Raw genomic sequence first — 13,421 nt, 5'->3', positions numbered from 1 at the left:
TGGGAAGGGAAAGCTCTCAGCCAGCTAACAGGAGTCAGCAGTCGTCTGCTCCTGTACCCACCTGTGTGTAAAACTAGTAGGGTAAGGCTTACCATGAGCTATGGGAAGGGAAAGCTCTCAGCCTGCTAACAGGAGTCAGCAGTCGTCTGCTCCTGTACCCACCTGTGTGTAAAACTAGTAGGGTAAGGCTTACCATGAGCTATGGGAAGGGAAAGCTCTCAGCCTGCTAACAGGAGTCAGCAGTCGTCTGCTCCTGTACCCTCCTGTGTGTAAAACTAGTAGGGTAAGGCTTACCATGAGCTATGGGAAGGGAAAGCTCTCAGCCTGCTAACAGGAGTCAGCAGTCGTCTGCTCCTGTACCCACCTGTGTGTAAAACTAGTAGGGTAAGGCTTACCATGAGCTATGGGAAGCTGTGAGTGTGGTCATCCTACACCTGCAGCTGTGCTAGTGTGTTGGCGTGGGGGGTGATGAGGGAGGAGGCCTATGGGAGCTTGTGTGGGCAGGTGTGGGTGGTATATGGGCGTGCGTGGGTGCTAGTGTGGGCGGAGGTGTGGGCGGAGGTGTGGGCGGAACCAGCATAGAGTGCGGATCTGGGCGTTGCCTCCGGAGGGCGCCGCCTGGCTGTCACTCCACTGTTTTTCTTCCTCTATGGTTGCTGCTGCTGCTGCTGCTGCTCCTGCTGCTGCTGCTGCTCCTGCTTCTGCTGCTGCTGCTGCTGCTCCTGCTGCTGCCACTGCTGCTGCTGCTGCTGCTACTACTTCTGCTGCTCCTGCTGCTGCTGCTCCTGCTGCTGCTCCTGCTCCTGCTCCTGCTGCTCCTGCTGCTGCTCCTGCCGCTGCTCCTGCTGCTGCTCCTGCTGCTGCCGTTGTTGCTACCATGAGGGGCAATGTTGCTTTTCGAATGTTTACGCGAACATTGGCATGTGAGGACAATGAGACCCGCCTTGACCCAGCTCCGGTGACACCGTGCTGGCGAGGCCTCCCCGCTGCTCTCTCACTCACCCACGGCTCCTGCCGCAGCTGCCGCAGCTGCCTCAGCAGTAATTAGAGAGCGGTAGATGACTCGACAGGTGTTAATGAGCCTAGCAGCTCACCTGGGCTCTCACCTGTAGTATCAGAGGTCTGATAAGACTTACAGAAGATCTTTGGAACAGGTTGGGGATCGAAGCGACGTCTTAGATACTCCCAGACGCGCGTCTTAACAGGTCGTGGTTCAGGGGTAAGGCACGCTGCTGGGGTTAACCAGAGTACTCGTTCGATCCCCCGTCCTGTTCCATAGATCTCTTATACACATCTACATCGCGTTACTGTTTTTCCCTTTTGTAAGACAGATTTTGTGAGGACTATCACAAAGAGAATGAACTAATTACTAATTTATTCACTCCCACTAATTCAGGGAAAATTTTAGATAGCTTTGGGACAGCCCAATATTTTTCCACCTGCAGACGAGGAGTCACAATAACGTGGTTGAAGTATGTTGACCAGACCACACACTAGAAGGTGAAGGCACGACGACGACGTTTCGGTCCGTCCTGGACCATTCTCAAGTCGATTGTGTGAATCGGCTTGAGAATGGTCCAGGACGGACCGAAACGTCGTCGTCGTCCCTTCACCTTCTAGTGTGTGGTCTGGTCAACATTGTTCCGCCTGTAATCAAGCAGAACAGGGGAAAGGCGGCTTTCACAACAACGTAACTTACAGATGTGCGTAACTTCTTTTTGAGTCAAAGGTAATTCTCTCCTCCTTTCACAGCTGCTAATTACGTTTTAAAATCAGCATTAAATAGGAATTGACACGTAGATTATGAGACCATATACTCAAACACCTGCGATGAGCAACTGCGTCCCAAACACCTGTCACGCTTCCTCACATATGTCAATACCTGCTTGATGGGGTTCTGGGAGTTCTTGTACTCCCCAAGCCCGGCCCGAGGCCAGACTTGACCTAGGAGAGGTAAGGACCTCAGCCCTCAGCTCTCAGCTCTCATTATGAGAAATGCCAAGTTTCTGAGGTCAAGAGACCATGACAAGACATTTTAAAAGACTTTACAGTTAGTTAATAATTTTCTGATGGTATTGTGGAATGATTCTTTTGCTTCTGAGAAAATACAAGACAATATGGACATATTATATATATATATATATATATATATATATATATATATATATATATATATATATATATATATATATATATATATATATATATATGTATATATATATGTATGTATGTATGTATGTGTGTGTGTGTGTGTGTGTGTGTGTGTGTGTGTGTGTGTGTGTGTGTGTGTGTCTGTGTGTGTGTCTGTGTGTGTGTGTCTGTGTGTGTGTGTCTGTGTGTGTGTGTCTGTGTGTGTGTGTCTGTGTGTGTGTGTCTGTGTGTAATTACCTAAGTGTAATTACCTAAGTGTAATTACCTAAGTGTAGTTACAGGATGAGAGCTACGCTCGTGGTGTCCCGTCTTCCCAGCACTCTTTGTCATATAACGCTTTGAAACTACTGACGGTCTTGGCCTCCACCACCTTCTCACTTAACTTGTTCCAACCGTCTACCACTCTATTTGCGAAGGTGAATTTTCTTATATTTCTTCGGCATCTGTGTTTAGCTAGTTTAAATCCATGACCTCTTGTTCTTGAAGTTCCAGGTCTCAGGAAGTCTTCCCTGTCGATTTTGTCAATTCCTGTTACTATTTTGTATGTAGTGATCATATCACCTCTTTTTCTTCTGTCTTCTAGTTTTGGCATATTTAATGCTTCTAACCTCTCCTCGTAGCTCTTGCCCTTCAGTTCTGGGAGCCACTTAGTAGCATGTCTTTGCACCTTTTCCAGTTTGTTGATGTGCTTCTTAAGATATGGGCACCACACAACAGCTGCATATTCTAGCTTTGGCCTAACAAAAGTCATGAACAATTTCTTTAGTATATCGCCATCCATGTATTTAAATGCAATTCTGAAGTTAGAAAGCATAGCATAGGCTCCTTGCACAATATTCTTTATGTGGTCCTCAGGTGATAGTTTTCTATCTAGAACCACTCCTAGATCTCTTTCTTTATCAGAATTCTTTAAAGATTTCTCACATAATATATAGGTTGTGTGGGGTCTATGTTCTCCTATTCCACATTCCATAACATGACATTTATTAACATTAAATTCCATTTGCCAAGTGGTGCTCCATATACTTATTTTGTCCAGGTCTTTTTGAAGGGCATGACAGTCATCTAAATTTCTTATCCTTCCTATTATCTTAGCATCATCAGCAAACATGTTCATATAATTCTGTATACCAACTGGTAGATCATTTATGTACACAATAAACATCACTGGTGCAAGAACTGAACCCTGTGGTACTCCACTTGTGACATTTCTCCATTCTGATACATTGCCTCTGATTACTGCCCTCATTTTTCTATCAGTCAGAAAATTTTTCATCCATGATAGAAGCTTACCTGTCACCCCTCCAATATTTTCCAGTTTCCAGAACAACCTCTTATGTGGAACTCTGTCGAAAGCCTTTTTTAGGTCCAGATAGATGCAGTCAACCCAACCATCTCTTTCCTGTAATATCTCTGTGGCTCGATCATAGAAACTGAGTAAATTCGATACACAGGATCTTCCAGATCGAAAACCATACTGTCTGTCTGATATTATATCATTTCTCTCTAGGTGTTCTACCCATTTAGTTTTGATTAGTTTTTCCAATACTTTCACTATTACACTTGTCAATGATACAGGTCTATAATTGAGGGGGTCTTCCCTGCTGCCACTTTTGTAGATTGGAACTATGTTAGCCTGTTTCCACCCGTCTGCTACGATTCCTGTACACAGGGATGCCTGAAAGATCAGGTGAAGTGTGTGTGTGTCTGTGTGTGTGTGTCTGTGTGTGTGTGTGTCTGTGTGTCTGTGTGTCTGTGTGTGTGTGTGCCGGTGAGTGAGGGTCCTCATGGAGCATAGTGATAACGTCACATTCTGTGGTACAGTAAGGAGCACTGCTCCTGTACCAGGTAAGTCCACTACGGGCTCACCATAGCCTGTGCTACTTGCCCCGCTCCTGTGCCAGGTAAGTCCACTACGGGCTCACCATAGCCTGTGCTACTTGCCCCGCTCCTGTACCAGGTAAGTTACGGGCTCGCCATAGCCCGTGCTACTTGGAACTTGTTCCGAGTAGCTGAATCTATAACAACAATCACAGTAAGGGCGCACGGTACATAATGTACCACACTGAAGTGTGAATGGTGTATGATATAAAAATACAGTTGTTGTTGTTGTTATTGAATGTGACAACCTGTCCTCAGGCCAGGCTCGTTAAAGTGGCAGCCGCTCCTCCCCCTCCTTCCCCCCCCCCCCCCCCCCCCAAAGATGTATTCATCAACGTATTGTGCATTAAAAGAAGATTTTTTCGTATATAAATTATTATTATTGCATATCAGAGTCTATGTATGGTTAGGTTAGGTGTTTAGGTTCTGTTGGCGATTATTTGTATTTGTAGTACGTGGGTGAAGCATTTACAGCGTTGTGGTTCGAACACAAGTCGCAGTGAAGCACTTGTTCCGGAAGTGTTCGGACGTCATCAGTTGTGAGCCACCAAACTCACTGTTTATAAATGAAGAATGTTTTACACGTCTCACAACAATGCTTCGCTGACCACCTCTGTTCGAATCACAACTATAAACAGCCCGCAGCCCGTCCTCCAAACAAAGACCCAAAAGTGTTTCCATCCACCCGCCAACCCCCCAGCTGTTTATGAATGAAAAACGGTTTACACACGACTCACAACTGCTGACGTTCGAACATATCCGGAACAAGTGTTTCACTGACGAATTTTGTTCGAATCGCAACGCTATAAATGCTTTACCCACGTACTACAAATACATATAATCGCCAACAGAACCTAAACACCTAACCTATGCCTATATATGCACAATAAGCTAATACATTATAATATTAATATAAATTTAAGAAAATTCCTGTTTTGAATGAACAGCATGTAAACATTTGTGAATGCGTCTGTGGGGTCGACCGCTGGATGGAATGGACTTGAGATGAGGATTGGTTGTCAAACATAAATAATCTCCAACAGAGCCTAAATCAAACTTAACCTACGCTTAACTATACACAGAACTTTACTGTATAATAATATTAACTTGTATATGAGAAGAAACCTATTTTCAATACACAGTATGTTAAAATTGTTTTTGCTGAATGCGTCTAGAGAAGGAAGGGGGGGGGGGCGGCAGCTGGTCGAAAGAGCCAGGGGCCAGATTCACGAAGCACTTACGCAAACACTTATAAACCTGTACATCTTTTCTCAATCTTTGGCGGCTTTGTTTGCAATTATTAAACAGTTAATGAGCTCCGAAGCACCAGGAGGCTGTTTATAACAATAACAACAGTTGATTGACAAGTTTTCATGCTTGTAAACTGTTTAATAAATGTAACCAAAGCCGTCAAATATTGAGGAAAGATGTTCACGTTCATAGGGGCTTGCGTAACTGCTTCGTGAATCTAGCCCCTGACCTGAATCAACCCGTCCTCGACTCAAGTCCATTACATCCAGCGGTCGACCCCACAGACGCATTCATAAATTTTAACATGCTGTTCATTCAAAACAGGAATTTACTCAAGTATAAATTAATGTTATAATATATTGGCATATTGTGTATATATAGGCATAGGTTAGGTTAGGTTAGGTGTTTAGGTTCTGTTGGCGATTATTTGTATTTGTAGTACGTGGGTAAAGCATTTATAGCGTTGCGATTCGAACAAAATTCGTCAGTGAAACACTTGTTCCGGATATGTTCGAACGTCAGCAGTTGTGAGTCGTGTGTAAACCGCTTTTCATTCATAAACAGGGGGTTTGGCGGGTGCATGGAATCACTTTTGGATCTTCGTTTGGAGGACGGGCTGCCTGAATGAGGGTTGGATCATTAACGTGTTGGTAGTGGTGGTGTTGAGACCTGTAATTGAAAATGTTCCCAAAACAACGTGTGTTTACTGTGCTGTGTTGTGCTGTTTACTGTGCTGTGAGTCGTGTGCTTTTATTATTCGTCTGTGGTCGACAGCTTCAGTCCTTTCGTCCAGTGAATGGTTACAGATGGAAGGAATAATAACTATGGCCAGCTGCATCACCGGTGGATTCGAACAGGTGACAGGCGGTGACGGGTCGATAACGTACCCAGGTTGACCTCACTTTGTGAGCTGCTCCGGCAGCTTCATCCTTCAGTGCAAGGTGAACAGCACCTCCATCCTCTCATGTCACTTTCTCCTCCGCTGCTTACATGTGTGGATAAATATGTGTGTGTGAATTCATGTGTTGTATAAATGCCCTTCACCAATAAGAATAATTAACGTATTGTCCCATTACAGGTATTGTGGTAAGAGATCTTCGGAAGCCAGAGATGCATCTATTTTAAGACTAGTGAGGTATGTATGTATGTCGTGCCTAATAGCCAGAGTTGCTGAACAAGCCGAATTTTCGTGAACTTGTTAATTTTTCCACATTTTTTTCGTAAGATATGAAAAAAACTTTCATTACACTATATATAATTACAATCTTATGTTTGATTCAAAACTAACAAATTTGATCAAACCTGATCTACCTAAATTATCCTAATCTAATATAGACTAATATAACTATGTCAGTAATTCATGTTCCTAAAATAATAGATTATTAAAGTTAGAAAATAGCAAATCTGGAAAGAAATGTTTGAAAATAACGAAAATTATTCATCCTTTTAGGCAAACCGGACCTTGCAAAATAGGTCTAGAAGTGCTTTCTATTTATTAAAGAAATATGAAGTGCGACTGAAGGAACTGATCCTGACTACGCTAGAAAAAAAAGGAGCGAGCAGGGAGGTATGATAGCAACATATAAAATACTTAGGGGGGATTGGCAGAGTGGCATTAGACGAAATGTTCACTCAGAACACAAACAGATCAAGGGGACATGGGTGGAAGCTGGGAACTCAGATGAGTCACAAAGATGTTTGAATGTTTTTTTTATATTAGCGAGAGTAGTGGAAAAAGGAATGAGCTAAAGGAACAGATTGTGGAAGCAAACACGATACATAGCTTTAAAAGTAGGTATGATAGAGAAGTGGGACAAGTCATTGCTTTAAACAACCGGTGGCTAGAAAGGCGGGACCCAAGAGCCAACGCTCGATCCCGATGAACCATTTGGATGAGTACAAGGTAAGTTCATCATCCTGGAGTCCGTAAAGAAAGCAATGATGAGGCGGTGGAAGCAGTTGGATCTTAAACTGTAAATAAATACAAGGCTTCTGTTTTCTAACACAAGAAAAGTATGCAATGCCAAATATAAAACCAACAACTGCAACAATGACGAAGGATCCCTTGGGGCACCTCAGCCCGTGTTAGTGTTAAGGTCCACGATATATGAGTCATGGAAGTTCCCACCCACCCAACTTGGCTCTCTAAGGAAGCCCCGCCTGCTGCAGGCGGGGCCACCCTACCTTGCCGTGATTACCCTGGACTATATGAAGGGTTACACAGTGTGTGCCAAGAGCCAGCTGTGTGGTACTAAGGTACATGGACATTTATACAGCTGTTCTAGACTATATGAAGGGTTACACAGTGTGTGTCAAGAGCCAGCTGTGTGATACTAAGGTACATGGACATTTATACAGCTGTTCTAGACCATATGAATGGTTACACAGTGTGTGTTAAGAGCCAGCTGTGTGATACTAAGGTACCTGGACATTTATACAGCTGCCCCCCATCTCTCCCTCCCTGTCACGCCCGTTGCTGCCATGAGGGAGCTTGGTGGGCGGCTGCTGGAGTGTGATGCTCCATGGGACAGTCCTCTGTACTTTTGTAGCCTTATGCTCTTGCTGCTGTCCTCTCGAATTCTGCCAGGCCACTTTTCCTTTTCCTTATGTTTCGTTTTTTCTCTCCCTCCTCCTCTTCTCCTTTCTAATTGTCATTTCCCGCCGACCTTTTGCTTATTTTGATTGTTCTTTCAGCCTTCTTTTGTTTTGACGCTCGTGTGTTTGAGGAGGCATACTCTTGCACCCGTAGAACTGTGGTACCCGATGCCGCAAGCGAGGGAACGCTTTTATTGTCAATCCTTTCGTCGCTGAACCCGATCTCGACGGACTGATGATTCTTAAGGTGGCATTTGTGGGGCGTATACTCAAGATGTACCCCTAGGGAGTCCAATGGCAAACGGCCATTTTTGGTTCAAGGGTTGTTATAGCCGGGGGGGAAAGGTTGTAGAGATAAGCTCCCCACAGCCTGTAAAGTGCCCCTGACGGCGTGCGTCTTAAATAGCCTCTGACAACCAAGTCCAGCTCCTGGCCTGCACGTGTGGCTTAGCCTCTAGGCCTGGCAGAACTGCTTCTACCAACAGGAGAAGGGGCGAAGGCGGGTCTCTGATGCCTTAAAATCAGTTGCTTCGGGCAGATTGGACTCATTAGCCTGGAAAGGCAGCTTCATCTAGGGAAAGGAAAACCCAAATTCAAACCTCTGCTGTCTTGTGGCTAAACCCACTCATGGGAAAGACTTCGGGAGTCAACCCTGAGGAAAAAATCCGAAGTCGGAGTCCCTAAGGCAGTTTGCAGCTGTTTACAGCTACATTCCGACAACTCCTGCTATGACACTGGTGCCTAGCGTATCGGCGCCTGCCCTTCCCTTGGATCACATCGGTGGCGTGGAGAGGGTGGATCTGCTGCATGGTCAACAGCTGGTCATCCATAATTATTGCCCAGGCCTGTGCCCTGGAGAGGACACTCCAACATGGCTCAACATGGGAAGCGACAGTTACCGGTGATAAGCCTACCACTCAGTTGGCGTAGAGTGAGGCGCCAGGGGTTGCTTTCATCAATGGGAGAAATCATCCGATTTCATAGGACAGCTACCGCCCACCTCAAGCTGGGCAGCCCCCAGCCAATAAGGTGCTGTCCCGCCACGGTCCGCCTGCTCCACTGGGTGCATGGGGCTTTGGCCACAGTCCAGTAAGCAGATCGTCAACCATGCACCAGGCAAAAGAAAACAAACAGAGCCACCCAGCTCTCAAACTGGACACATGGAATGTAAGGACCATGACACCGGGTCTCTCGGAAGATCTACTGGAAGTGAACGACGCCCGCAAGACAGCTGTGATCAACAATGAACAACGCAGGCTCCAGATGGACATAGTCGCCCTGCAGGAGACACGTCTGCCCGCAACCGGCAGCATACGGGAGAAGGACATTACCATCTTCTGGCAGGGCAAACCACCAGAAGAGGTAAGGGAGCATGGCGTTGGCTTTGCCATCAGGAACAGGTTGTTAGGGTCCATAGTACCGCCTATGGAACGGTCTGCATGGATCATCAAATTTCAGCTTCATACAGCAGCAGGAATGGTCAGCCTCATCAACGCCTATGCACCAACACTGACCTCCTCTACCGAAGTGAAGGACGAGTTCTATGATGATCTCGGCCTAACTCTGAGACATACCTCAACAAGAGCCAGTCTTCCTCCTGGGAGATTTTAATGCAAGAGTTGGTTCTGATCACAGCTCTTGGCCTTCCTGCCTGGGCCAGTTTGGATTTGGGAAGATGAATGAGAGTGGGCAGCACCTCCTGGAGTTCTGCTGCCGTCATGATCTCTGCATCACCAATTCCTTCTTCGACACCAAGCCCCAGCACAAGGTTTCCTGGAGACACCAGGAAACTAAGGTCTAAGCATTGGCACCACCTTGACCTGGTACTTACAGGGCGTAGCAATCTGAGAAACGTCAAACTGACCCACAGCTTCCAGAGCGCAGATTGTGACACCGATCATTCTCTCGTCGTTTGCAGAGTAAAGTTCCAGCCCCGGAAAATCCACAGAGCAAAAGAGGAAAGACAACGCATTAACATAAAACCTGTGACCTTCACAAGTTGGAGGAATTCACTGCTGTGCTGGTAAATGCCCTTCCTGTACCACCCTGCGATAGCACAAGTGAGAGGTGGTCACATCTCAGGGGCACTATTTTCAACACTGCCATGTTCACCTTCAGTAAGAGGCAGAACAAGTCAGCAGATTGATTCGAGGCCAGTGCAGAGGAACTGTTACCCCTCGTAGAGGAAAAGAGATGAGCTTTCTCATCCTAAAAGAACCTGCCCTCAGAAAGGAACCTACAGGCCCTCCGTACTGCCCACAGTAGAGTTCAACAAACTGCAAGGCGCTGTGCTAACGATTATTGGCTTCGAATCTGTTCCAGCATCCAGACTGTGGCCACTGTCGGCAACATAAGAGGCATGAACGAAGGGATCAAACAGACAACAGGCCCTACACAAAACAGGACGGCTCCTCTGAAGTCAGCCACTGGAGAGATCATTAAAGACCGTGATCAACAGATGAATCGCTTAGTGGAACATTACTCCGAACTCTACTCCAGAGAGAAATTTGTCAGCGTAGAGGCTTTGGGTGCAATTGAGTGCCTGTCCATCATGGAAGAACTTGGACTCTTCAAGATCTTGGCCAAAATTGGCTGCCCACCCACCCTACTCAGCATGATACAATCGTTCCACAAGGACATGAAGGGGACAGTCGTGTACAACGGCTCAACTTCTGAACCATTCATCAACAACAGTGGTGTTAAACAGGGGTGTGTTCTGGCTCCAACCCTGTTCGGCATCTTCTTCACAATCCTCGTCAAGCATGCCTTTGAAATAACCACAGAAGGCGTCTATCTCCACACAAGATCTGATGGAAAGCTCTATAATCTATCCCGACTCCGAGCAAAGACAAAAGTACAGATGCGAATCCTCAGGGAGTTCCTCTTCGCCGACGACGCAGCAATCACCACACACACAGCAGAAGGCCTGCAGCAGTTACTCAACCGCTTTGCCGCAGCCTGTTGTGCATTCGGCCTGACAATCAGCCTGAAGAAGACAGAGGTAATGGGATAAGAGGTCAATGAGCTACCCCTGTATAAATATAGCAGACTATGTGCTGGAGGCAATTTGCAAGTTTGTGCACCGAGACTCCACAATCACAGACACCCATTCCTTGGACACTGAGCTCAACAAACGTATCGGGAGGGCCGCAACAACACTAGCCAGGATCACAAAGTGCGTTTGTGAAAATTCCAAATTGACAGTGCACACCAAAGTACAAGTCTAAATGGCATGTGTGGTGAGTACACGTCTCTACGGCTCGGAATCCTGGACCCTGCGCTCTCGCCAGGAGAGACAGCTCAATACCTTCCACATGCGGAACCTGAGACGCATCCTTGACATCATGTGTAAAGACCACGTCACCAACAACACAGTACTCGAGAGAACAGGATTCCCTTCAAAGTTCACTCTCCTAAAGCAGAGACGCATGCGATGGCTGGGACATGTCACATGCCTGGATGATGGCCGCATACCGAAGGACCTCTTGTATGGAGAACTGGCATCAGGAAGGAGACCCACCGGAAGACCTCAGCTGCGTTCCAAAGATGCCTGCAAACGCGACCTCAAGCAGATGAACATCGACATCAACACTTGCCGAGGCAGCAGCTACAAACAGATCTGCCTGGAGATGCAAAGTGCAGGAAGGACTCCAGCAATTCGAGGATGAACTGAAGAGGCAGGTGGAGGATAAGTCTTCAGAGGAGGTCTCGACCACTGTCAGATGCACCTTCTTCGGCGTTTACCTGCGCTTGCTGCAGTCGGGACTGTCATTCTCGGGTTGGCCTTCACAGCCACAGCAGGCACTGCATCCAACTAGACTACAACAACTAGACACCCAGGGCACAACTCCATAACCTCACGGGATTGACGGATGCCTACTATTTACTATTGGTATCCTTGGTAATATTTAGCGCCTTCTCATTATTCCGCACATTTGATGATGCTACATAGCCTTCCCGGTTTGGTGCCTTCTTTTGATAATTACCTACTCATACAGCTGCCCTAGACTATATAAAAAAGCTATATGAATGATTACACAGTGTGTGTCAAGAGGTAGCTGTGTGATACTAAAAGTTCCTATCACATAAGATAGTCAGTCATACAGGGCCATGTGATCAGTAGCCTGCCTGCATTGGCTAACTCTGGGTGCATTATGAGGATATCCTCAAGAACGCGAGAGTAAATAAAGTAATCGCTAAGCTCCAAGTACCTCATGCCGGGGTGGTCTGAATGGTCTAATAACTGGGCATTCGGTGATGTGTGGGAGATTATGCCCCAGTTCCTGCTCAAAGAGATTGCACCTGGAGTGCTCAGGATTGGGAGATCGTCACCTGTAGCCACCTGCCACAGGTAACGGTAACTCAACCTGATCCTGGCAACCACTGTGTCGCACAGTCTGGTGGACGTTTTGTGCTGCCCATATACACAGGTTTCGGATCTCAACAAATATATTTTTATATGGGTGCTTTCTGACCATTGGGAGTCGGTAATTTCTCTCCTATCGGACTTCATCTTTGTTCAATGGTAAATTGGCAACAATGTCTATATGGCGGGTTGTTGTATTTATGTAAGATAGTATCCATACACAAGAGATTCTAAACCCTATATTCTGTGCAGCGAGCAGGTGCGATTCCTTAAGCTATATATATATATTTTTCTACCTCAGATGTGGCCATTGATATACAATGATAAGTAGTTTATATACATTTTCTTCTGTGGGTTCATGACCAGATTACATAAGTGTACAGAGTCAATACTAACCAGATTACATAAGTGTACAGAGTCAATACTAACCAGATTACATAAGTGTACAGAGTCAATACTAACCAGATTACATAAGTGTACAGAGTCAATACTAACCAGATTACATAAGTGTACAGAGTCAATACTAACCAGATTACATAAGTGTACAGAGTCAATACTAACCAGATTACACAAGTGTACAGAGTCAATACTAACCAGATTACATAAGTATACAGAGTAAGTGTACTAACCTAGTATAGGTAAGTACACTTACTCTGTACACTTGTGTACTCTGAGTACAGTACTCTGAACCCCACAGAGTAAGTGTGGGGTTCCGTGCTGGACACAGCTACCGCAGAGTATCTATATAAGTAAAAGTAAACATATCTATATTTACAACAAAGAATCTCCAAGACTGGAAGTTAGGCGCTTGGGGTGGCTTCACCCAACTCTCCAAGATGGATGATGGTTGTGTCGGAGTGTCGTAGGTCAGTCGGAGTAGGCCTTAGTGCTATACTAAGAAATGCCGGCATCAATAGCGATCCTCTCTACGATTTATGATCAGATCTGAAATCGGTGAGGTGTTTGCCAGGTTAATTACAGCCTGGAGTGTTCTGGCTTACGGCGTGGGAGGTGTTAGCCCGCATTTAACCCTTGCCTCACCAGACCAGCCCGTCCTCCTAAGGTTTTTATCCTAGATTACCAGAGGACCCAGAACAGAAAACGGGACAGTATGTCAATTTCGCGAGCCGCTTCCATCTTCTAGTGCGACAATTTTTGGCTTTAGGCAGATTATACG

At 45.9% G+C, this 13,421-nt stretch overlaps 1 protein-coding gene across 1 annotated transcript; it reads left to right on the top strand.

Moving 5' to 3' along the window:
- The first annotated feature begins 11,105 nt into the window (after positions 1–11,105).
- Positions 11,106–11,546, top strand: LOC138351412 (uncharacterized). The gene has a single exon (XM_069303230.1). It carries the CDS (start codon positions 11,106–11,108, stop codon positions 11,544–11,546), a length of 441 nt encoding a protein of 146 aa, XP_069159331.1.
- The last annotated feature ends 1,875 nt before the right edge of the window (positions 11,547–13,421 follow it).

Source organism: Procambarus clarkii, chromosome 49, assembly GCF_040958095.1.
Source record: "Procambarus clarkii isolate CNS0578487 chromosome 49, FALCON_Pclarkii_2.0, whole genome shotgun sequence".
Classification (NCBI taxonomy): Eukaryota; Metazoa; Arthropoda; class Malacostraca; order Decapoda; family Cambaridae; genus Procambarus; species Procambarus clarkii.
Note: the sequence above shows the minus strand (reverse complement) of the source record. Positions and strands in the feature narration are given on the sequence as shown.